At 42.0% G+C, this 27,832-nt stretch overlaps 1 protein-coding gene across 1 annotated transcript in view; it reads right to left on the bottom strand.

Moving 5' to 3' along the window:
- Positions 1–27,832, bottom strand: part of LOC108941245 (chromodomain Y-like protein 2) — a 56,060-nt gene that overhangs the window by 16,747 nt on the left and 11,481 nt on the right. Inside the window, exons 2-3 of the mRNA XM_018763941.2 lie at positions 15,533–16,001; positions 4,704–4,921 (exon numbers count right to left, since the gene is read on the bottom strand). Coding sequence (XP_018619457.1) covers positions 4,704–4,921; positions 15,533–16,001 — 687 coding nt within the window. The remainder of the gene's footprint in view (positions 1–4,703; positions 4,922–15,532; positions 16,002–27,832) is intronic.

Here is a 27,832-nt window from a genome sequence, read left to right as displayed (position 1 = left end):
CAGATATTCCAAAAGTGTACATTATGTGGCGTCTGGGTCCTTTTGGCCTTCAAGTAGGTAATTTAGTTGGAATCGGAAACTGATGACTTACACACCATTTACATTTACTTATTTAGCTCTCCAAAGTGACTTAAAATATTAAGCTACTCACAATTCTGCTGTTGATTCATACCTCCAAAGCAAAAGGCACAGCAAAATCAAACAACTTTCTCACATAGTCTTCAAAAATTCTGATATTAACTGCGATTTGTCAGCCTTAGGATAAAATAACGCAGACGCAGTGCAGCATGTGAACCTTACTCATCCTTCTTTCAGAAACGCTTGATGAGAGCACGCCACTGCCTCTCCGAGAAGATATTAAACTTTCCATCTCTGGTGCGCCGCAGTGTATTGTTCTCCCGGGTTGCCTTTGGTGCTGGAAGCACTGACGGGTATTTACGGGCGAACACCGCAAGGTAACTGGCACCCATGTTTGTCAATGTGAAAGATGGAGAAGAAAGAAGCACAATCCCAGTGAGTGTCAGAGCACAGGGTGATGGGTACAATATGACAACGCATGCTGTAATGGGAAGAGCTATGTGTCTGAGGATTAGCTCTGGCAAGAGTATGCTAGCGCACCTGATTCTGCAGACAATGGGGTGGTCTCCGTAATATTGCACACTGAAGTGTACACAAGCCCAAGGTAATGAGAATTCCTCTCCCAGGTACAGAATGACTCACCCCATTGTTCAGGAGAAAAATAGGATTTCTGGGTTTCATACATCTGCGGCATGAGCTAGAACTGAAATGGATAAAGAGGCAAGGCTCAATGAACACTGTTAACCAGCTTACGTTGACAGACTATTTCTGGCTTTGCAGACAATGGGAAATTCACTATGTGGCATGCCGTGGAAAGCACACGCAGCTTTTTTCCTGAGCATTTTGTTGGCTCACGACAACGCAGTGTTGCTGGCCTGCAGCACACCTGTGGAGAAACAGTCAAGGCTGTCAGAGCAAAGAGCTTCAACCCACTGGGTCAACGACGCATCTGCCGAGGTCAAAACGTCAAGAGTTACACTATAAATAAACTATTTCAATTTTCTTCAATTACCTTGAATTTTCCAGGAGTAATGCCCTTGAATTAATTCAGAATACGTGAGTGTTACCTTAGGCGACAAAAAAAGGCTCACACGGTCCGTGCTGCCATTTGTTAAACCGATAAAACCGGATTTATAAAGGAGTGGTGGTGGCAGCGGACTGAAGCAACATATCAAGGTAATATATGTTCTGCTAGCAAGGAATCAAAAGAGTATCATGGCTGTCAAACCTGATAAATGGCAGTATGTCATGCAGGGCATTGGAAGCCCCAATCCCATTACCTTTTTGCCACGCTTTAAGTAAGTGGCAATTAGCAATTCAAAAATGGCAGGGGGGGGGGAAAAAAAAAAAAAAAAAAAAAAAAAAATCAACATGAATACCATTAAGATAAACACACAGAAAGAATGGTGGGATTACAGAAAGTCACTTATTCCCCAAGCAAACCAGTACAACTAAGGCGAACAAATATTCATTGGGAAAACAGTTGATCTTTCCCACACTTTCCACTTTAAATCTTTGTTGCATTCAGGAATTAATCAATTTACATAGACAAATGGTCGCTGGATAGACTGGGGTAAAGTATTCTGTGCAAGATCAGCAAGGAACTAAGTTCACTAACTTGGATTTAAACTGAGTTTTTATATTTGGAACAGTACACTATCCTGTAACCACCTGTATATGTAGACCGCTCATCGCACTCTTTACAATCACAGATCACACAGCACTGGCTGACTAGTGCGTGAAGTGGTTTATGCAAAATATTACCAAATTGAGAGACATTTTAGACATGACAAGAAAATGACACCTCCAAGAGTCACAAAGAAGTTGTAGAGGATCACAGAGGACCCCAAGTTTATAGAGGATCTATGTCAGTGAAGGACTGAAGTTTGAGTTCATGGTATCCATGTGTATTTACATTAGTATTCATACACTTTTCTGTAAGATGAACAGAAACATTCAAGACCTGCTGAATTTAGCTCATTTTGGCTTTCTGCATCACCCGTACTCACATCTAAGATTGTGTTTCTGTAGCCCACACTGCCTTGCTAGGTTACAAAGCAAATTATGACTCGTGCAAGGAGCTGCTGCTATACAAATGTGCGCGAGAGCCTGGTTCGCTGCAACACTGAAGCTCAATTTCTATTTTTGGGTTAACGCTATGTTCCGAAATGTTCTCAGTATGGTTTATCTTACTGTAACTAGTTGCCATTAAATGAAGTGGATGTGTTAAGTGAATTTGTTCTGCCTGAATCCATACCCATTAGCAACACTCTGATCCTAAAAGCCACTGATGGTTTTGTCCTGCCAACGATGAAGATGTTAAAAATTTACAGTACGTCCAACCAATTTGCGCATTTCTGTGCGGCACAGGTAAAGCCAGAGAGCCATCTACACACCAAAACGTGAACCGCCGCCTCTCGGAAAGACTTCTCTTCCCAAGCCTCACTCCGTTTGTTCGCCTAATTCCTCTCCACATAGCTCAAGATTCATAATGGGTAGCTCTCTGAATGCATCATTTGTCAGCTGTATACCCTGTGATGCAGTGAGAATGTAGAAACATCATGACAAAGTGCTGTCTCACCCAAACGACCCATCACGTTGTACTGATGATGCAGCCTGCTTGATGAACAATCCTCGCTCACATTCAGTAACCGTTTGGTCCTCATGGACTCTACCACGCCAGCTACTGCATGTAAGCAAGGTACACCTGGATTCCTCCCAGCCCACCCCCACAGCATGCACACCCAGGAGGGCAACACCCGTCATCCGAGACTGCATGTCTGTGGACTGCGGTTGGACACAGGAAAACTCCACAGGCAGGGCTTGACTACAGCAGCCGGAACATCGCAAAACGCAACAAAAATAAATAGACCACATAAGGTCAGCTCACCCACCAGGTCACCGCAAGTGTGAGACAGAAACATTATTTGCTAATCTAATTGTGCCAATGATACACAGATGTCTTACTTACCAGACAACTGTGGCCTGTTGAGAAGCTTGTCAATAAGATGAAGTGAAACAACTCTTTGCAGTTGCAGGTAATGGTTCCATTTGGAGTAAAACTGTCCCAGAAGAACATTTAAGCCTATTTGCCTTAAACGGTATTGTGGTAAAACTGTCAGATCCACGCTACACTGTATAATAGCTAAAAATGGGTGTATTCTAGTCTTTTTTTTTTGCAATTGCTACAACTGTTTTTCCCAAGCAGGGCTGCAGCGAGCCGGAGCCTACCCAGCAATGCTGGGTGGAGGGCTGAGGGGACACACCCTGGGAGGGACGCCAGTCTGCCGCAAGGCACCCCAGGTGGGGCTCGAACCCCAGACCCACCACATAGCGGGCACAGGCTAAACCTACTGCAACATCATACCGCCATGGCCCTCCCCATTCTAGTATTTTCTTTTTCAGAATTACAGAATATTTTCAAGGCAGGATTTTTATGGTCAGCCATTATCAGACAGAAATATATCGCATCAAAATCACATAGTCTGACATCATACTCTCAGGATTTTGTCATAAAAGCGTTGAAGACGACATCTTTATTTTCATTAATCTTTAACAGTCTTGTTATAAAATAGTGTACCCTGCTGCCTAACTGCAGTCGTAAAACTACATGAAATGACCAGCAGAACCCTACCTGGAGTGGCAACATTTGGACAAACTTCTTCAGTAGAGAGGGTTTTGCCAAATGGCCCAACCTGGTAGAGCAGTGCTGCTTTTACTCAACTGAGCCTTCAAGTCATAGACTTCCTCCAAAGGTTTGGCTCGCAGTACTCAAACAAATAAATAAAAAGAGGGAGCTGGCAGCATACTGGTAAGAGTTATTGCCTTTGGCTCCAAAAAGTAACAGGTTTGATCCCCACCTCCAGCTGTAATACCCTTGAGCAAGGTTCATACCCAAAATTGCTCCAGTAAAAAATATCCAGGTGTATAAATGGGTAACCAATTGTAAGCTTGTAACTGTAATAATTGTAACCTGAACATTGTAAATCATCTTGGAGAAAAGCATCAGCTGACTGAATACATGTAAATGGAAAAGAAGCAAACACTAGCTCATGTTTGCAGGGGCAGGAGGCGGGATCGCCTACTTTGCCCTCATCTCCCTTTCTCTCCATCCTGAATCATGCGGGTGGGAAGGATTACTAAGCAGGTGTACTCTGCTATGACATCATGCTGCTAAACAGCTTAAAGGACCAGCAGAAAAGCTCCAGGCAACATTTGCACAAGCTTTTAGCCGGTCACAGCATAACAAGAAACAAACCATTTCATTATTGATTGCAAGAGCTGCTTTGCATGCCACAAATGATGAATCAAGGCAATGGCGAGTGACTGAGTTGACATCTGGTACCCCAACATTGTCATCAAGAGGGCAAAATGGAAATAACAGCTTTTAAGTGGTGCAAGAAAAAGCCTAGAAAAGAAACAACACAGCAAAATTTGTGTTGGAACTGTTGTAAGTGTTGTAACTGTTATGTTTCAAATAGAACAATTATGGAATGGCTCATGACCACTCCAGCCAGATGGAATACATTACTCTGAACGATCCAGATGGGTTCGAGACACACATTATGTTCAGTAGAAACAAAAAAGAGACACACAACTGCCGTTTGCCGCTGTCTGCTACATACCTCTGGCGTCAGAGTGTTGTTGTCGGAGGTCTGGCTCGACAGCAGCACGTGCGTGAAGCCCTCTTCTTTCCTGACCACGATGTCCCGGTATCGGCAGTTGCTCTCGTTCTGCCGGACGTTATACCTCAGCCTCTTGTCGAACACATAGCCTTTCTCCTCCACAAGCTTCCGTTTCACAGAACTGTGCAAATTCATGCCGCCGTTAGAAAGTGTAGCCGCTGTTTGGAGACACAGTGGAAGAGGGAAAGGAGCAGGGAGGTCAGTTTAGAGGTTTTCCCAGTGACTCATGTATGCCAGGGTGGCCTTTGTTCTCACCAAACACGCCATTCACACACTCAAAGGAGCCTCAGCCTCGGAGTGAACAACTCATGAACAAACATTGTGTTTGTAAACACATGGAGGCCCGTAAAACGGTCCAGAGTGCCGCATTATGTTCTAGAGCTGGAGACGGCGCAAACCTTTCACCCACTTCCGAAAAAACAAAGACAAAAACACAAGAGATGAATTTAAATGAGTTTGCCATCGATTCATGCCCTGATCTGTGATTTGTTAGCGAGAGTCCACTCGGGCTTCGCATTGATCCTCAGAGCCTCCATTACCATAATCCTCCTCAGTGGAAACTAGTGGTTACTCCCACAGTGGCTATATATAGTTTCACATCGCGGGTTGATTAGGGAGGCTGACAAGTTTCCCCATTTAAATAATGTAAACCACTTCTCGCTCCAGTTCCAAAAGAAAAGTCAATTCAAGGCCTCAATTCAATCACATCTCTTATTCCAGTGTTTTCCAAGCTGACTGACCGGAACTGGCAACATCATTTAATTGTTCAAGAGTAAAAGAAGGCAAAATAATAAACAGCACTGAGAAGAGGGGAAAAAAAATAAGAAAAAAAGAACAGTAGAGTAAATAGCAAAAAATACTGCCACAGGTGTGTTCCTCACCACTTACATTCATTTAGCTGATGCTTTTCTTCAAAGTGACTTACAATGTTAAGATTACAATTATTTATCCTTTTATACAGCTGGGTAATTTATCATCTTTTTTTTTTTTTTTTTTTTACCGGAGCAATTTAGAGTAAGGACATTGCTCAAGAGTACAACAGCCAGAGGTGTGGATCAAACCTGCAACCTTTGAATTGAAAAGCAGTAGCTGTAACCACAACGTTATCAGTTGTTGCAGCTCCACAACAACTCATACAGAATGATGCACAGCCCATTTACTGTCTTTAATTAATCCTATATAATTAAACTGTATTTTACAGTCAAGTAATGCCTTTCTCAAGACGACATTACTTAATTATAATTAAAACTGGGTATCTACTCCCGAGCATATACTGTAGCTGCTTCTATTCATGGTACCTGGACTTGAAAGGAAGGTCTTTCAATTTTAACACAGAAGGGTGATGAAAATAGCCCCTAACAAGGATTATAATTACAAAAATCACACTAATCTACGTGCATTTGTAAAACAAACAGAACGGTCCATTCGACTCAACTCAACTAGCCTTGCCTCTCAGTTTCATCCTCTTTCATTTTCAGCTTCTAACCGCATGCTTTAAAGTTACCTGCAGACCAAATTATAACACCAGGAAACACTATTTGTCATTTCGCATTAAACACGTAAAATGGAACGTATTGATTCAACAATATTTATCGACTGTACACGCTGAAACTATAGGTACATACGCACAACAGCATTCTCCCTGTTTAATAGTAATCGATGCACAGATGAAAGCACAGACTGCATGCAACTTCAAAAAAGATAAGAAATTTTATGCAATTTTAAGTCAATGATGACAATGCAAAATTCAACAAAAGCTCTTTTTTGTATTAGACATATATACATGAATCCCCTATCAGCACAGAATAATGCCCAGGACCGGTGGGCAGCCACCGATACTTGGACCCCCAGAGATTTATTTATTTATCCCTTTTGTTGTGACCGTGATTTTTATTTTATTTTCCTCTCCACTGTTGCCACCTGGCTCCCCTTCTTGTGGCTTATATGTGTCAAAGCAGTAATTCTGAGCTATTTTCAGTAACTTAGACCTCTGTATCACTGTGACAAGATGATTGCTTTGTAAAAAAAAAAAAATAAAAAATAAAAAATTTTAAATAAATTTCCAGGGAAAACCTTGACATACAAATTATCATTAACTGATTACATGACCAAGCCAATCCATTGTTTGCTCAAGAAGTGTTATGTGTACTCAGTGTGGTGGAAAGGAAAGGAAACTGAGGTACTGCAGCAAAATATCTCTTCCCGCCATAACCGGAAGTCCAGAGCACTTGTATAAATAAATCAATACATGACTAATCCCTCAAAATGAGCAGTGAAAACAATGAAAAATTCATATATGTCCACTCCGGATCTCAGGAACCAGGGTAAAGTAGGACAGAAGTGGAACGTAGCAGGTGGCTTAGATATAAACGTGATAATGTCGGAGAAAAGACGTTAATACGAGAGCCTGGACTGCGTATAGCATTTGGCCTCAAAATAAAGAAGAGGCACATGTTTCTGCAAAAAAGCTGGACATAGAACCAAGCCTGAGGCCACAGCAAAGAGAAACTGGCGAAAATGAAACTGCGTCCAACGAGCTCTGGAGCCCAAATGGCACTTACCCCAAAGCTTGTATTAACGTATCACTCATCTACTGCTGCATTATTTTAAATCAGTGCAGCTTAAAAAAAGCCCTAACACTACTTCAGCAAATAGGAAGGGTTAAAACAAGGCTATTAAAACATGAAATGCTTTTAATAATGAGAATTTACAAATAAAAGTTCTCATCTCTTCGTGGAAATAGCTCTTTACATGTATAAATAAGCTTCTCAAAGTACTGACAAACAAAATGTGTTTACGACAAATGGGTATACCTCCAGCCAGGGGCACATCAAACGTTGTGGACATACACTACCCGTAACAAATTGACCCTAGAAAGCGGATGGTCACGTCTATTTTATTACCCGGGAACCTCGAACTCAACTGAGAGAAATGCCACAGTGTAATTGCCCCTGAACCAATAACTCGGACTATAGCAGAGTGCAGCTGACGGTAACAATGGGTTCGTATGGAATTAAAAGGCTTATTCTATTAAGGGCTTGTTTCCACACAGCGGAGGCACTTTGAACAGAAAACCCCCTGCCGATGTCAGGCCTGCAAGCTGGCCAGCTCTCTAATAGGGAACGTGTCGCGCTCATCCTCCTCGGAAATCTCGCCCCATGACACACATGCAGGGGAGAACTGCTGGGGAGAAGTGTGTGGTGGAGAGAAGAGCTTCTGCGAATCCCAGATCTGGCACAGGACAAAGCTCAACCATGCTTATGGAGTGCTGCTGAAAGCATGTGAACCCATTGTATCCCTTAGTTTTACCACAAAATGGTTATTTAATGAGAATCGGTGTTTCTCATGTGACATAATAGCTGTGCAATGATCAGTTCCATATGTTGCCGTAGAGGAAATCACGCGTGTAGTAGAAATACACATGTAGTGCAGATGTAAAAAAAATAAGGGAAGCATAAGTTATATTGGTTAAACCAAGCAGGTTAAGTAGAATCAGGTGTGTAAATCATAGTAATTTCTTCATTTTACAAGTTTAAGATTTACATTTTTTAAGTTTATGCTACTATTTTATACAAGAATAATGACCATTCCTATAGGGTTCACATACTTTCAAGCAGCACTGTATATGCTGATCTAACAAGATTTAATTATTAACACAAGGGAGACAAGGGTGATCAGTATCAGTTTGGACTGTGACCTGTAGCACTTATGTCAATGTGACACGATGTGATGTGGACAACGTAAAGACGGCGGTGGATTCCCCTCCACTGCACAAGGCCCAGAGACCCACAGGAAAAGCACCCCCTCCCATCCGGCACGGTACCATGCTGCGGATATTCAATTTACACCTGGATTCTCTCGATCGTACCTGCTGGGAATTCCTAGCCTGGATGTCAGGTGGTTTCAACTGAGGACGTTCACATCTACCCCAGTCGGATCGATTCATTCCCGTCCAAATGCATTCGTATCACTGGGACTTTGATTTTTCAACACTCAAACTTTCTAATTCTCAATTTTAACTGCTGACATCGTTCCTCTAGGCTGCAGCGCTCTATTTTTGCTGCTACCAAGAAGCACGCTTTGAAAATCGTGCACACATCTATTAATAACACCATGCAGCGCATTAAGGGTTTCAAGGAAAAAAACATTCAGTGTTCCAGTGCAACATTGCAAACATGCAGCAGGTAGCTCTCTATCACAACCGATGTTTCCATTTCTTTCTTGCTGCTAAATAGTGCCAAAAATGTAACAAAAACAGAAAATTCCAGTCCCATGTACAGATTGGGAAGGAAAGATGAAAACGGATAGGTTTTTTATTTTTTTACATTTTGAAACGTGCCATTGACCTCTATGTTCAAACTGTCACTCTAATGATGTAATTAAATTAGAGAGAGAGAAAAAAAAAAAAAAAAAAAAAAAGCTTGCTTACCTACTGAGAAGAACCCAGTAACACATCCACTTTAACACCAAAGGAAGGAAAAAAAATTATATATATATATGCAAACACATACACATCTTTTTTTTAACCTAAACGGAAACAGCCTGAGAGACAAAGAATAAAGATGCTGCACAAGTACGGTACATTTCCCTCAACAGCCCCAGCCTGTGCACCTGTGGACCGGGTGCCAGCAGTGCGAATAATCACACAACGCATGGGGAAATTCTCATGCAAGAAGAGCATTTTCTGCGATGGGAGGAGCATTTCGATGCAGCGCCACGCTGCAGGGTTGTTGGTCGAACTGACAGCTCCCAGCCTGTGCTGAGAAGCAGTGGTTCTACTTATCCAGTGCAGACAGTGTGGCCTGCTTGGGGAGAAACAGAACAGGGTTAGGATGATGATGATGATGATGATGTGCCCCATCATTCAGCTCAACCACATCCATACCTGCTATGTATATCTCTGGAACACACACGCACACAGAGTCAGAAACCAAGGCTGCACTGATGCTCCTGCATTTAGAAAACCTTCACAATAAACCTGCGAAACCTACCAGTAAATACATTATTTAGTTTCTTTATGAACTTTGCCAACAGAAACATCTCTTCCACTACTCGTCTTGAAGAACAGCGACGGAAATGTATCGTCCAATAAACTGCACTAGATGCATCCATGATTCTGGGCTGCAAATAAAGCACGTGGCGCACGGCAGGTCACATTATATCCAAATCTCCATCCTCTGGCTCTGCCAATACAGTTATTTAGATACTAGGGAGTGTGTCTGCTCCACGCCAGCGGGGAAGCTTCCCAACATCTTATTCTGTTATTGAGCTGTCAGTACCTCCTTTTTATTTATTTACACACTGTCTATTTTTGAACCCTTTCATACTTGTCTGAGAGATACTATTTATTTATTCTTATGTTATTCACGTGTCTTCAGTCAACACTGTGTTGTATGTGTGCTGCTGTAGGGTCAAGAAATTTCCCGTGGGTTGAATAAAGTTGGTTTCTTTCTTTGCATCTACCCATATATCTATTTTTAACTCAAATATTAATCCATAGAGGGGGGTGCGGTGGCGCAGTGGGTTGGACCGCAGTCCTGCTCTCCGGTGAGTCTGGGGTTCGAGTCCCGCTTGGGGTGCCTTGTGACGGACTGGCGTCCCGTCCTGGGTGTGTCCCCTTCCCCCTCTGGCCTTACGCCCTGTGTTGCCGGGTAGGCTCCGGTTCCCCGTGACCCCGTAAGGGACAAGCGGTTCTGACAATGTGTGTGTGTGTGTGTATTAATCCATAGAAGAACTACATACTTGCTACACATGGATGGCTCTCCAGCTCATTTTGTCTTAATGTATAGGGCACCATGATGTACTAAATGCTATGATAAATAAAAAGGTACCTTTACTGGTGGATTGGGTTAGAAAATGACATCTATACACCTGTGAAATGGGACTCCTCGAGTCCCACTGAAGTCACTAGCAGACCAGCTACTAAGACATGGAAAAGGCCAATATGAGGAAGAAGAGGAAGCATGAGGAACTGGTGGGGTAGCACCACTAGAAAGGCTGGAGAACACTGTGTGGGTCCTTTGAAATGAGCTACAGGGGTTCTGCAGGAAAGTCATTGCACAGGGTCTACAGGTGGCTCGGTATCACCGGCAGCCAGAGGAGGAAGATGTTCAAAGATGTTAAGAAGGCGAACGAGAGGGCATCTATAGTAGATGGTTGCGGAGCGGGAGATGTGAGCAGTGGGTTCAAGGTTATGCCATCCGGATGCAGGCTGGGATGTGATCGACCCTGCTGGGGTCACCTGGGCGCGGGTGTCTGATGGAGAAAGACCCAATAAACACAGCGAACCCAGGAATTTTATACTTCTCACAATGAGGGCATTTGATAATGAAGGATTTTTGAGACTTACTTTTTTAATCTGCTCCTCGAAAAACTATGTGTCTACATATCTGTTCATATGATATCAAAACTCAAAAAACAATTCAGTAACGGCTCACAAAATGTCTTCATAATGTCTAATTAAAACAAGAACTAAGACAAGCACTGTAAAATGTTTATTAGCCAAAACACTGTGCTGTGACATCTATGACCATAATCACCACAGTACTAAAATTAATTTATTCTGAATTAATGTACAACTCAGTTGCTACCCTATCACTCATTTTTTTTTTTAATTACAGTGTTTCATTTATGCAAATCCCCAATTTACATATCATTACAGTACCCACATAATTCACAGTTTGATTTAATTATATAAATACAGAATATTGTTTCAGACACTACTTACACTACAGTTGCTCTCGTAACCAGAATAATACTGTGATATTCAAGGACTGTTCTGCAAGCTCAATAATTTGAAATATTTTGCATTTTATGTTCTTATTTTCTCTCTAGTTGTTTATTTCCATTTATCTGTTGAGCAATAACAAAAAAAAAAAAAATTGTCCCTAGTTAAATAGTTATGGGTACATAATATTAATTATTCAGGGGTATTTGTCCAGCTGTGTGTTATATGTGAGCAACAAAATGGGCACTTATTATCGTTACACAAAACACAAAAATAAGTTATTGTAAGACAGCAAAGTATATCAAAACAATAGGCAAATGCAATTTGGTGCAAATCATGACAATATTTTATGCTATATATTAAAGTGATACAACCCTAGAACATCCATCCATTTTCATTAACTGCTTGCCCTGATTATGGTCGGGAGGGTCCCGAATCTATTCCAGAATCACTGAGTGCAAGGCGGGGCGGGGGGATGACACCCTGGGCGGGATGCCAGTCCGCCACAGGGTAGCCACACGTAGTCACTCGCCCATTCACACACTAAGGGCAATTAAGTGTCACCAGCATCAATTTAACGCACTCTCTCTGTCACTCACACTATGGATGAACCTGAACAGCATGCCTTTGGACTGTGGGAGGAAACCAGAGCACCCATAGGAAACCCACGCAGACACAGGGAAAACATGCAAACTCCACACAGACCAAGCCGGAAACGGACTCCCTCCCGAACAGCACGCTTGAACATAACCCATTAACTTTGGACTCCATTATATTTCAGTTTTAAGGAAAAATAGAGTGAGAAACACAACACCCAATGTATCTGTACGTGAAACGTGAGAAACAACACACAATGTATCTGTACGTGAAACATGAGTCCTGTAGAAGGCCCACCAGGTTTGCCGTTACTGTGACTTTGGACTCTGGCACAATTTGCGATTTGATATGAAAGGCCACCATGTTCTGCAGTGATACCTCTGTGTGTCCAGTTGCCCTGGATCCATTTCTAAAAATTCAGAAAACAGAACCCATTCACCGGCTCACCGCAAAGACACTAAATATTAAAGATGAATATGAAATAACTGTAGGAAATTGGTACCCTGCACGCGGAAATCATTGAGAAGCCTCTTAACAGAGCATCAATCCATTATGGAAGGAAATTACACTTCATTGTGGATATTACCTTGCCAAGTTTATGCCGTGGATCTATCGCACAAATCACTTCTAAGGAGCTGACCTCGCTAGAATGAATACGTTATATATCTGTGGCTCTGTAAAGAAAAACAAAGCAACAAACTGCTTTAAGTCTCCACACAACGTGCAGGGATTTATACTATACAGCTGAATATTACAGAGAATTTTCAAGGGATCGAAGATAAGAAGGAGTCAAATGCATTATACACACAATGCACGAAGGGTATGTGTGAATTTCCCCGTATCTCCATTTCAGGGGTGTGAGGTATCAGCTCTTGAAGAAATGCTGAGCCTTTTCGGTAATGAAAGTTTGCTCAACGTGTCTTTCTGGTTGCTCCGACACCCTCTGAAGCTGCTTCCCTGCGAGTCCAAAGCAAATACAGGCAAGGCGTCATATTTCATTTGCCACAACCAGTTCTGTTAGTTCTGGTTTGGTTTCCAGCAACTCTTATTTCCGACATGGTCGCAAAAAAACACACAAGATTTCTGACAATACATCCATTATGAGAAGACTGATGGTCAGTAATTCCTTTCAAGAGATAGAACACGGTTCAGCAATCGAGCACGAAACTACTGATAACACAATGCAAATCGGTGGTTTGTAGGAAATTGGTACCCTATCCATATCAAACTTAAGACCCTGGTTATTGCCTACAAATGCATCAACAGAACTGCTCCCAGCTATTTACAGGTCATGATCAACCGCTACACCCCAACCAGACCCCTTCGCTTGTCTACTTCTGCCTACTTGGTGGTCCCGCGCACGAAAGGTGAAGCACGAAGGTTCTCGGTTCTGGCTCCGGCTCCGTTGTGGTGGAATGACCTCCCCCCCTCACTCAGAACTGCTGAAACTGTCTACATTCAAGAAGGGTCTGAAAACTCACCTTTTCCGGATTCACTTCACCCATGATCTCCCAAGCTCATGTAAATGTTCATGCACCGTAACTTCATGATCACCCCCAGATAACCCTTTACGCAGTCGCTACTCCTGTATCGTTTGTAAATGTTTGTGTACCTACTTATTAAAAAAAAAAAAAAAAAGTTGGAGGAAGGTGATCAGGATTCGTCTATCCTGAGTTTTATGCACCTACTCGTGCGATGAACATCGGTGTATAAAGTGGAAAGAAAGAAACTAAGTTTACTTAAGAATCACACATCTGCAACTATGTCTCTCTTTCTCCTAATGTAATGCACAAATTGTATTTCCCTGAGATGTATGTCGCTTTGGAGAAAAGCATCTGCTAAATAAACATAAATGTAAATATCAATTTTTCTGTTGGTTACGATTCATTAAAGTTTACTGATTACAGAAATACCACTAGTTCTTCTTGAGAGTCAGTTTTACTTTCGTACTGTACTGCCACTGGAAGAACCTAGAAAGTACCAAAACATTCTAGAAAGCAAATGATCCTAAAAGGTACAGGAATATTCAATGCTCGGAACCTGGCACCAAAATTTGCTAATTCCAAACATAAGAAATACTTTTCTAAAAACTGACATATAGTATAAATTAATGCCAAAATTATGATTAATCTAACAAAACTTGATGGAAAATGCAAAAGAAAAAAAAAAAAAATCAACGTAACACACACACACACACATTTTCAGAACCGCTTGTCCCATACAGGGTCACGGGGAACCGGAGCCTACCCGGGAACACAGGGGCGTAAGGCCAGAGGGGGAGGGAACACACCCAGGACGGGACGCCAGTCCGTCGCAAGGCACCCCAAGCGGGACTTGAACCCCAGACCCACCGGACAGCAGGACTGTGGTCCAACCCACTGCGCCACCGCACCCCCTATAAATCAACGTAACATTTTTATTAATTCTGTAATTAATGGAATGGATGCTGAAAGTTGCATGTTTACATTGTACTTTACATACTGTTTATACAGTAACATTTAAATATACATTAGAAAAAACATCTAAAACACATTCCTCACGCTTTTAAATTATTCTGTGAAAACACACCACACTGCTGGGCAAATTCTCATTGCGAGGGGGGTCAAATTATCACTATTCCTTCTGGATAACATTCAATTGGTTCCTGGACTAAAATTAATTAAAATACAAGTTTTTTTTAATGGATGGCAGTGATGACATGAGTGGATTTTTATAATATTCGTAACTCATTTTAAGATGATTTCTATCGATCCGCAAACAGCCCACTACTAGTGAGCATCAAATCTAGTCAGTTCAGTATTCAGAAACACACCGGGACAAACTCGCATGCAACGCTGATATTAAATGCTGGGGGCCAAACGTCATCAATAACTGGAAACTCTGACGGAATAAAAGAAGCGGAATCGGAGATGGAAAGCAGCATTTTCGCCGCCCTCGTCGAATCCCTACACTTTTCAGATTAAAATCAGATTCAACTCAAGATTTCAGTTGGCGAACGCTGTGTATGTAATAGAGACTAACAACCTCCATACCTGATTTATTCACATCTCCTCGCCTTAATGCTACTTTTAAGGCATTCTAAGAAATTTTTTATGAGGATTTGGAAAGTTTGTAGGAGTGTTTTTCAAAATGTAATATTTAAGAAGTTTCAGAACCACTTTTGACTGACATAAAAATTCAGTATCTGATTTCTACATAAATCAGAGGTGGTGACGTAATTTTTTTTTTTTTAAACTCCCAGCTGCACAGTATATTGCTCTGTTATACAAGCACTCTGGAGCAGCAGCCTGTGAGCGGAAATATACGTAAAAAGACATTCTAGTACGCTGCACTCGCTGTGTCCTCATATACATAAAACATCTGGATCGCTGCATACTTTGTCACCCAGAACATACATACAAATGCATGAAAACACTGAAGCGTGGAAGAGGCGAAAGGACATTACCTAACTCATTGAGGAGTGGCGTCTCGGGAACGTTCAAGTCCTGCATGGCAGTGTCCACTCTACTCCCGCCGGCAGCTCCATCATATCTCAGGGGGCTCGCTTCCCCGTTGGGCACCCCGCCGCTATGCGGCTTCCTGATGGGCACAAACTGGAGGTCACCGGGTGCGGTCCTGCACGGCATTGCCTTGGTTACCCTGTCTCCGGGCTGCTTGGCGCCAGCCTTCTTGGGCTTGAGCGGAGCTCCGGCACCGGACCGCCTCTTCCTGCGCTGCTCGCTCGTTGACCGCGCCTGCCTGGCTCGTTTGTCCTTGTGGAGACGAAGAGCGTTGAACTGGTCGATGAACTCCTCGCAGTGCAGCAGGTGGTGCTCGGGCTCCCACGTGTCCTCGCTCGGTCCGTAGCCCTTCCACCGGATCAAGTACTCCCACTTGCCCTTCTTGTTCCTCCGCTTGTCCACTATTCTCTCCACCTGGGTACGGCAAAGTTCCAAAAAGCAGGAGAGACCAGGTCAACGCAAGCCCACTTTAAGGGTAATATACAGTCCTTCTATACGCACAACACAAATACGCACAATGCCTTTAAACACCCTTACGCTCGTTTCTTCCGTCTTGCGAGGCCTCGGACACTTTTCAAAGAAATTTTTGGAGAACGTAAACACCGCCCATGTAAACAAACACTCGGATTCCAACTTTAAGCAAGAGAAGAGGTGTCAAGAAGGGTTTTCGTAGAAACCAACACAGCTTAAATAAATTTGTATTTTGGTGGCGTTTGTTACGGTGGTTTAGTTTGGGAGATCCAGAAAACACATCAGTGCTGTCTGTGTAGGCATTTTACAGAAGATTTACACGACACCAGTAAATAATTGATTAAAAGCATCGAATTAATAAATTGCAGAGTCCCAGTGTAGTAATACAGGACTATAACTATGACTGTAATTGATGCAAATGAGTATGTAGGCTGAGTGGAGATGCTTTTTTCCCCCCTCTTCCTCGTCCTGTGTGCACCTTCAAAGAGCAGAAAAAACAGGTAACCCACATGCAAAAATATATACCAGACCCTGAAAGGAAAAGGGAAGAAGATGACCACAGATCTAATCAAAGAGCAATAAACAAACTCTAGACAGCAAAGAAGCTGGAACCACAATCCATGACTGTGTGCCAATTATCAGATGACGTTTAACTTGAACACTGTATCCGATATTCAACGAAAAGCAACTTCCAATGAACTCTATGTAATATTTTCAGCCCACACACCTTATTCACTGTAGTGACTTACACTGCTAAATACACCACTTACTTACACTGGGTCACTCATCCATACATCAGTGGAACATGCACACTCTCTCTGTCACTCACACACTATACTTTTACATAATTAGTTAACCCTCCATTTATTTTTACATGGAATTATTCAGCAGACACCTGGTACCAAAAGGATTTACTTTAGGCAATACATGTTTTCTGTAATTTTGCAAATATTATGTTTTTCATTGACATTATACTTGGCTGATGTCAGCATACTGGGTGAGATGACTTACTACAAAGGAAGAGAAAAGTATTCTGGACCTGATGTGGCAGAATGACCTCCTCTCTCTCACTACTGCTGAATCCTTCTACATTTAAGAAGGATATGCTATACATATATGACCATCTACAGAATATTTCCTTTCTATGCACACAAGTCTCCTATTTGCACCACGTTAGTCTCCCTTATCTTTGAGTTCCATCGATGACGCCACGCATAAAGGAAGTACTTTTTCCTCACCTTCGTAAACGGACATTTTCCCGGCAATACGGTTTCCGACAAAGGCCACAACGTTGATGTGATTGCAAAGTGCTCCATTGATTTATTATTCCACACGGCTGCTGTGTGACCCAGAGGCAAATATCTAAAGGAACCTCATCAGTCCAGTTCCCTGAGTGTACAAGAGTGTAAATGACAGCTAACAGGGTGTTTCACCTATTCTATGTCATTTCTCTTAGGCTTCTTGCCATGACCAAGACTAACTCAACTATTGAGTACAGAGTTTCTCTGAGAGCAACAGCAGTATCCAAGTATTCAAATCCAAGTGATAATTCAAGGCTAATATATTTAATGCAAAAACCTGTGGCATCAATGCACAAACAGCAACAGGATGTAAGCGAAAACACCTGAAGTTGCTAGAGCGTGCAACCCATTTTCAGACCTTATTGACATAAGGTTTCAGACAAAGTTTATTATGCCCATTTTTTTTTTTTGCATTTTTCATTCAGTTTTTTTAGATTAATCATACACCACGAACTACCACCAAAAGTATGTCAGTTTCCAGAAAAATATTCCACATTCATGAAATTAGCGAATTTTGGCATCGGGTTCTGAGCACCGAATATTCCAGTACCCTTTTAGGATCTGATGCTTTCTAGAATGTTCTGGTGCCTTCTAGACTCTTACAATGGCTGTAAAGTACCAAACTAAAACATTCTAGAAGAACTAGTGGTATTTCTGTAATCAGTAACAAATCATACTCAACGTAAAAATCAACACAATTAAGAATGTTGAAAGATTTGTTGCACTGTGATATTCATGTTTCATTCAAGCCTCATCCTCTATTCCCATCATGGAAACTGGGGCCTGATCGGAGCACAGCAACTGTCCTCTGTGAACATAATCGAAATGGATAAATAGTCACATGGTTGTTGAATTCTGATAGATGCATTTTTGTAGTGTATTTTGCAAATGGTGGAGGTGGCAGGATGATAGAGCTATAGGCAGTGAGAAAATGCATCTTGCTTTAACATGGTAAAGACAAAGAGCTGTATTCACATAAAGGAACTGTGAAAGAGACCAGAGCAGAGTTAACCACAGATGTGAATGGGAATTCACGAGGAGGGTGTAAGTGTCAAATTCTCTTCCTGTATTCTATTTTTTAAGTGACAAGTAAGACGACACATAGTCCTTATAAGAGCCTGGGGGGTCTAAGAGCTCTACAGAGAACTCAGTAAGCACTCTTCTTTCTTACATCACTGCTTTACTGATACTTTTTCCAAAGCACCTTAAACTCTGTCCCTTTTGTATAACTTCTATGCCGTTTAACGGATCAAATCAAAGTATGTATGCCCTCAAGTCTGCATGTCAATTATTTAGGAAGGTTTATTAAGCCTATTTCTAACCCCCATATTTGAAAATCTGTTGAAGGTGGACACCAGAGTATCATGTAAAAATGCTTTTTTCCCCTCCTCTCTGAAAATGTGCCAACCCACATGGTCCCGCTGTTCCCCGCGTCTCACAGAGGATGTACGCGGCAGCTCTTCCGAACCCAGGGAGAGGTGGAATCCGCTCCGAGGCAGCGGGTGGCTGCTGGAAATGTCATTGGCACAGCTCCTGTCATGTGCCTGCCATGAATCATTCACACAGAGGCACCTGGGAAATGAAACACCACCAGCTTGTGTCCCAGGAAAGTCCTTTTCGCAGCCACGTGAACACATGGCACGCTGATGCGCGGAGAACTTCCATTCTGCCAATTGTGAAAACTCTGAAAACGTTAAAGATACAGTTATTTACCCATTTATACAGCTGGGTAACTTTACTGGAGCAATTCAGGGTAAGTACCTTGGTTAATGGTACTGAAGCTAGAGGTGAGATTTGAACCTGTGACCTAGAGGATCCAAAGGCAACAGCGTTAACCACTAAACTATCTATATTATTTCATATTGCTTCTTCCACTATTGCATTCAAAGTTCATCAGAATTCAACAGCCATAGAAAATCCTCCACATCCTTTTCAAACCTCATAATAAAAACTGTCACAGGCTGTGAATATCTCAATATGTAAAATGTAAAGGTGACTGTCAAAGAATGAGAAGCTGAAGATCGTGGTGGTGAGTGACAGTGACATTGAAATGGCTGGATTAAAAAGAGCCGCTACCGAGTAAAAAACTGTAATGCGTTGGTGCTGAAGCACATGTGATCAGACACACAGTCCCAAAAACCAACCCCACAGCACATGACAGCAAACTACACAAATGAGTTTAATAAAGCGCACGCAGTAGACAATGTGTCTGTGATGAGAACAAGAAAACCCATAACATTTTATAGAACCATGGCATGGCGGCACAGCGAGTAGCGCTGCTCTCTCACAGTGCCTGGGTGGAGCAGGAGGACGTGGGTTCGAACCCCACTTAGTCTGTGTGGAGTTTGCATGTTCTCCCTGTATCTGTGTTTCCTCCGGGTGCTCGGGTTTCCTCCCACAGTCCAAAGACATGCTGTTCAGGTTCCCCCATAGTGTGTGTGTGTGTTCCACTGATGTATGGATGAGTTACCCAGTGTAAGTAGTGTATCTAGCAGTGTAAGTCACTGCGGTGAATAAGGTGTGTGGGCTGATAATGCTACATAAAGTTCATTGGAAGTTGCTTTGGAGAAAAGCATCTGCTAAATAAATGTAAACTGAATTGCAAAATGAATTAAAAAAATAAAATCTTATGTTCATATTATAAAACAGCTGTGACTATTCCATGGGACAGCAGGCAGCATAGTGGTCAGAGCTGTCCCTTTCGGAGGACCTGGGTTTGAATCCCACCTACCCACATTACTCCTGTTACAAATGAAAATATTATGACCTGGGAAAACATTACTGGAAAATATAATCTAGGTTCTTAAACACCTGCTAAAACCTACTGTTCAGTAGTTTCACAAAGCAAATGTTGAAACAAGGTACATTAGTCCTCCATTAGGACAGATGATAGCATAGTGACTTCATCTACTACCCAGAAGTTACAGGTTTGAATCCCACTTACAATCGCAGTACCTCTGAACAACGTACTTACCCTAAATTACTCCAACATAAAATACCCAGCTGTATAAATAAGTAATTTACATTTATCAGATGCTTTTCTCCAAAGTGACTTATAATGTTCAATTGCCTACAATTTGTATACTCATTTATACTTATATTAGGGGAAGTACCTTGCTCAAGGGTACTACAGTAGGAAGTGGGATTTGACCCTGTGACCTTTGGATCCAAATGCAACAGGTCTGACCAGCACACTATCAACTACTACATAATACAACCTAAAATTGTAAGATTTGGGATTAATGAGCCAAATAATGGTTACTATCAATAATAACAATAATGTAGTTGGATGACTTTATATTCACACTAATTCCATTAGTCTGTAAAAGGAAAAAAAAAATGCCTCCCACTGTCACAAAAGGCTTCCCACAAAGTTGCCCACTGTGAGGGTTGCGAGAAGCATCGCTCCTTCATTCTGCCCTTCCACATGGCGCCAGGCAACTGACAGCATGGTAAAGGAAGTGGAATAACAATCGAAGAAGCGTGGTCCTCCTGCACTCAGCTGATACAGAACTGGAAACAAAAAAAAAAAAAGGAAAAAAAAATTATTCACGCAAACAATCAGCGTGAACAACACAATAGCGACTGTGCGGACGGAAAATCCCTAAAAAACACCAACGCTGTGAAAATTCAGCTAACCGTAAATCAACTGTCATGTGAAAACTGTCCTTTTTTTTTTTTTAAGAACACCAGCACCCTAAGAGAATGAATTCACACAAGTGGGGATGTGAGCCTCTGCTTTTGTCTTTTTGAAGAATACCTTCCAACACGACAGAGGAAAGGAAGAAGATGCGCGCCTGCAAGCAACCAAGTAACCAAGAAAGCGTATAACTCTGTGGCTCGAATGACCACAGCCTTACGTTGGGGAAGGGGGGGGGGGGGGGCAAGAATTGCAGAGCTGGGAGCACAAAAAAAAAAAAAAACCCCAGAAGACTCCCAATGAAACACATAAGCAGAGCATCATGCAAACTGCTCCCAAACCGCGTGGTTCATCTCGCCTCCTTGTTGGAGGCAGCAGGCAAACAAACGCAAGTCAAGGACAACTTATCTCTTGTAAAACACTGCAGAGCTCTGGATCTGCGTCCCTACAAGTCCAAGATCACATTATCCTGCCTCAGGCCACACGTTTTTTTTTTTTTTATTAAAGTCTCCCAGGCACAGTGAGCACTTTCAGGCAAAATTATACATTTATAAATGTATAAATTTGTTCTCTGCAAAACAAATGTCCAGTGTGCCTCAATTTTCCACAGCTGTGTCCAACAACAATGAACGTTTCTTTATTTCACTGTTTCACTGTTTGGCGTAAGCAGCTAAACTGTATCCATTCATCCAGAGCTTACATGGGGGCTTTGGGGGTAAAAACAGCCCATTGGATCAAACTAATGCACTAGGCCTCTTCGAAACGATGATGCACAAATAAAGCAAACGCTTGAAGCGGGACCGGGCTCTCCCGACAGCCCAGGGCCTCGGAGGAGAACTACTTTCAAGGATCGCTGATCTATTCTGCTTTGTGGAAACGCTGATGAGGAATGGAGGCAGGACACACGGACACCTCGATCGTGTGGATCGCGCCCATGTGGTCCTATTGACCCCGCAGTGCTGTTGAAATTTTGCCCGTCTTCCTGACATGTGTAGGGCTGGCCTAAGAGACAGCGAAATGTTTACAAGAAAAGCATTTTACGACATATTTTCTTATTTACGAAGACGTACTTTTTTATACGTTCGACTCTCTCTACGTTTGAGACCGGTCTTAAAACACCTCTTCTGGACTCACTTCTCCCCTAAGCTCCTAAGTGCATGATGAACCCCTAAATGTTTATGCTCAATAATTCTTTGATTATAACTGTTGAACGGATAAATCGTTGCGCAGCTACTCGTATGGCGTAAATGTCTGCAACGATTCTGTGATTAGGAATTGTCCATTAATGGATAAACATTTATGCAGCTACTCGTGTGATGTACGTTGGGTCATATAGCAGAAAGGAACAAACTAACTGTGCTTTACAATCGTGTGTCTGCATCCAAGTCGCCCTTCCTGTTGACGCGACGCACTCATTGTATTTTCTGCGAGATGTACGTCGCTTTGGAGAAAAGCGTCTGCTAAACGAATAAATATAAATGCAGCGGCAGAAGAGCAGCCGACAGCCCTTTACATCTTGACCCCAACAAAAACAGCTGAAAGAGCAATTGCTCTGAAGAAATGCTCTTATTTGGTGCCTTCTTCCAGGAGGTTGTGCATTTTCCCTTAACCTTCCACGTGTGTAAGATGAGGCGGTAGCTAATGCGGGGCACGGATAAGAGTACACTCAGTACGGTACACTGCCTATCACATCTCCCTTAAACATGACTTTGACTTTTTGAGGTCAGATACAAAAATTCTGTCGCAAGGTCCCAGGCAAGCCCAACTGCAACCGCCGCACGGAATTATGAACAACAGCAGGGGTGTTCTTCTACGTTGCACGGGGGGATGGGGGGTGGGGTCACTACAAAGTTGCTGTGTGAAATGGATGGCCGCAAATATGTCCGACTGATAAAGAAGGCTCGGCAACAGCCTTGGAGAACAGCAGGAATGTCGCGATGTGGAGAATGAAGTTGCTCTCTGGAATGCACAAAACACAGGCTCATAGTAAGTCTTTACCGTGATACGGAAGTGTAACACCTCAGAACCTTCAAAGAACAGCAAATGGTAGCGTAATGGCCAGAGTTTCTGCCTCTGGATCCAAAGGTTGCAAGTTCAAATCCCACCTCCAGTTGTAGTACCCTTGAGCAAGGTACTTACCCTAAATTGCCTAGTTGTGTGAATGGGGAAATAATTGCAAGTCAAGTGTCAGCTACACGAATAAGTGTACAACGGAACTGAGACACATCATGCGTACTTTATACGGAACACAATGCAAGAAGTCCTATATTTGGAGCACTAAGACGTGCACATTATAAACCGTACAATGCGTGAATACACATTAATACCGTTTTCCTCCATCGACATCCAGCCTCTAAACCAACAGATTTCATTTAAGGCTTCATGCTGGTAGTATGTAGCTAGTCCTGGACTTACGATGGAGTTCAAGTCTGACATTTCCATCATAATTTGACTTGGTCAAAAATCAAATTCCCTCATACATTATATATCATAAAGATAGATAAAGATTTAAAAAAAAAAAAGAAAACAACAACAGGAATACCTGTAATGTTTTACAAGATGGCTCTGTCATATTTTTCCACTAATTTCACATATTATCTTGTTACAAGAATACCAATATAAAATAATGATACTGTGAAATATTTTTGTATTTTCATTAATTTCTAAATCTATTGCCTTTTGCATTTTTTTCCTGTATCACCGGGACACACTTTTTCCCTTGATATTGATTTTAAATAAAACGTGATTTGAAGGGAATCGCAAATGAAAAGTTCTGTACGGAAAAAATTACTGCTAGACACCCAAACATAGATCGAGACCCAGAAAATAAGAAATCGTGTCCTCTAGCAGCGCTGCCAGTCGATGTTGCCGTACAGCAGATGGAGCGGTCGCCATTAGACGTTACAACGAGATGTCGGGATTCGAAAATAATATAAGGTTAACGGGTCAGCGCTTGTAAGTCCAGGTTGGTGAAAGACTCATACGTCCTACGTTGAGGACGACTTGTATATTTATTAGTGTCACCAACTGCACCTATTCATATTTATCCCCACTGGTAGTTCCAGATCTATGTTCATGTTACTTACATGTGTTCATACACATTAATGTACATAACTGCATTGCTTATATAGTATTTATTGCATTTCTCAAACATCTTGCATGATACTTCCTCTATTATTTTATCAGAGTACATTTTTATCCCACGCCAAATTCCCTGTATGCACAAAGGCATACAGGGTGTATGAAGAGACACCCTCAGGTGTGCTATCCACTTCAGTAGGATGAGCAATGCTAATGAAGAAAAAAAATTGTGCAGTAATAAGAGTGCACTGAACACTGACAAGTGTAACCTTTAACAAAACCGACCCGTTTGTAAATGAGTTCACTCCAGGGGTAAACGGCTCTAACACCTGTGTGCAGATAGGGGGTCACCAGCATTATGAACAAGTCCAAAAATGTGCCACTGTATGATATAATTACAGTAACAATACAGAGATAAATGGATTAAAAAAGAAAATATGATATATGTAAGGTAGACCTCATTAAGGTGAGAGATATGCAAAACATGCAAATGTACTGTGTTTTCAGCACATGGCTTACAGAACGTACCTCCTCGATCCACACTATAGTTCAAGTTTCTGCAAAAAGAGACTTTCTTTTGAGGTTGGAATTGTTTTTGAAGTATGTTTTTCAGGCTGCAAACACAGCTGGCATATGAAATATGCGTATTAATCTGGGAAATGGAGGGTGAGTCCCAGATCTGAACTTTGAAGCTCACACCTAACATGGAGCATGAAGTAAACAGCTCACCAAAGCTCACCACAGGTGTTGGACACAGGTGTGTTACCCTAACTTTCACTATATTCTGCCAGCCACCATTAGGCTCTATAACTCCTCAGGCAGTTGGGCTGCTACTGACTTTCCTCTGTTTTACCTTATCATACCCCTCACCCCTTTTTTTTGTGTGGATCTGCTTGCTTATTTATTATGTTCCTTTTTTTGATGTTTCCAGTTTTCCTTCTTCCCAGTCCAACCTCTGCCAACGTCCCCACTTTTTCCATTTATTGACTTATCCGACACTTCTCTCCAGAGTGACTTACAACGTTTAGCTACTCATAATTATTTACCCATTTATACAGTTGGGTAATTTTACTGGAGCAATGTAGGGTAAGTACCTTGTTCAAGGGTACTACACCCAGAGGTGGGATTCAAACCTGCAGCTTAACCTCTACGCTACCAGCTGTTTTTTCCCGTTATCATTTAGTTGAATACTTTATACTGCTGAAGCCCATCTGCAACTAATAGAGCTTCATTCACTCATCCATCCATCCATCACACACCTTGCACTCTGCCTCTGGCTCCAAAGCTGCAACTATCTCTATCTGTAAGGTTCTGAGATGGTTTCCTACATCGAAAGAGACCAACCACGTCATGTCGCCATGCACCATGTGGGTCCAGCAGGGTGGCAGTGTTCACACAGGATTCCACAACACTCTCCCAAGTCACCACTGGCAACCTGTGGCTGAGAAACCTCTTCTTTAATGTTGGAGGAACAGTCTCCAGAGCACGCTACCATCACACCGTTCAGATGCTTTAAGGAGCACTGAAGAAAGCCCACATAGAGTTTAACAAGGTTAAAAAAGAGAACGTATGAACATTTCAGTGGTTTACAATCTGTGCACACTGTGTGATTACGTAATCTTCTCTTTTCGTTTAATCATACAAAGCGTAGAAATCAAAATCTCACTGTATCAAATATGATGAATGCCCTAAAGTGCACAATTATTTCCAATCTAGCAAGTAGCCTAAGCTAGAATCGGTGGTACAGCGAGTAACGCTGTTGTCTCACAGCACCTGGGTGGTGCAAGAGGACAAGAATTTGATCCCCTGTGTGGAGTTTGCACGTTCTCCTTGAGTCTGCAAGGGTTTCCTTCCACAGTCCAAAGACATGCTGTTGAGGTTCCCTCATAGTGTGTGAGTGACAGAGAGAGAGAGAGAGAGAGTGTTCCACTGATGTATGGATGAGTGACCCAGTGTAAGTAGTGTATCTAGCAGTGTAAGTCACCACGGTGAATAAGGTGTGTGGGCTCATAACACTACATAGAGTTCATTGGAAATCGCTTCTGCTAAATAAATGTAAACTAGAACTTCATGGTGCTTTTAACACCAGCGCTTAATTAGTAATAAGATTCTTAAGTAGCACCTGAAAAATAAATCCTGCCGATTTTCTCGGTGGACATGTCATCCTCCCTTACTGTCACTCTCTTGCTGCTTTTGAAAAGCACCTAGTGATCCATATTAACTTATGATCAATAACTCGGAGCGAAGGCGGCACGTTTGAAGGAGCCATGCGGGTTGTTCAAGAATACCACAAAACAAAATAACTCAAAGTCAAAAAATAAGATGGCAAGAAACTATAAATGAGCCATATTTTAAATCATTTACATAATTTAAACAGTTAATTCATAATTTTTTTTCCATTTTTAAAACAAAAGACGAATGAAGGCATCGTAATTCGCATTTTGTTTTTCCAATTTTGAATCAAAAAACAAATGAACGCAACATACACGGACCGTTTACATTTACATTACTTCATACAGCTGATGCATTTCTCCAAAGCTACTCACAATTAATTTACCCATTTATAAAATTACCCAGCTGTATAAATGGGGAAATAACTGTAACCTTAACATTCCAAGTCACTTTGGAGAAAAGCATCAGCAAATGAATACACCTGGGTAATTTTTACTGGAGCAATTTCCAGGGTAAGTACCTTGCTCAAGGGTACTACAGCTGGAGGTGAGACTCAAACCTACAATCTTTGGGTCCAAAGGCAGTTGCTCTAACCACTATGCTACCAGCTGCCTCAGTGAGAGTTCTGCAGTGAGTTTGACCTCACAGCTGGAGTAATCTAAGAATATTTCTTGACAGCAGCTTAATCAGGGTTTTACATCGACATTTATTCATTTAGTTGACACTTTCTCTAAAGTGACTTACAATGTTAGGTGACCTACAATTAAAATTTTGCAACTTAGGACAAGAATTTCAAGGTGCCACATGTAAAATGGGAAATAAAATATACAATGTGTTTGCATATAAAATGTAAATAATACCAAAAAGCAACGCAAGATGAACAATGCGCATAAGTGGCTGATGTCTATTTCTGTTGACTGTACATTTGTCTATATATGCATGCTGGTGGAGCAGCACACGGGGTGACGTGTGTCCAGTCCCTTTAAATAGCCCCGGTGCCCATCAGAGCACTGCACACTAGTATATAGCCCCCCCGGTCAATTTTCACCACTTAGCTCCTTACAGCTTCTCATCTCCTCTGAAACGAGTTGTAGAAAGAATTAAAAATATTTCCGTAAGCAGGGGAACGCTTGAGACTACATATGCAAAGCTCCTATGAAAGGCAATCAGCAGGAATACTGAGCTGCGTGGCGGCGGCTGCAATGGACGGTAAAGGCGGCACATTGACGAATGAGTCAGAGCGATGTTGTTCACAGGCATTACCACACCAAGTCCTGGCTTCACGGAGGAGGGATTATTCTTCCAGTCCCTGTGTAACTCTATGCATGTATTCTACTAACTAAACCGAGTAGGAGAAACAGGGGTGTCGGTGAGCCAGGGAACGGGGATGAACAAGACTCCAAGAGGCTGAAAGACCATTAATAGCCCCCTCCCAAACATGATCATGATAACTGATAAATTTTTTTTCCCCCATTTTTAAATTATTTTAAAAAAAGTGTTGCTAAAGGCAAAATGATGTGCCGTAACAGTAAATAAAATGTTCGGTTTAACACAAGGAACAAACATCACTAACTGACACA

This window comes from Scleropages formosus, chromosome 11, assembly GCF_900964775.1.
Source record: "Scleropages formosus chromosome 11, fSclFor1.1, whole genome shotgun sequence".
NCBI classification, from domain to species: domain Eukaryota; kingdom Metazoa; phylum Chordata; class Actinopteri; order Osteoglossiformes; family Osteoglossidae; genus Scleropages; species Scleropages formosus.
The sequence above is the reverse complement of the archived record's forward strand: the minus strand, read 5'-3'. Positions and strand labels throughout refer to the sequence as shown.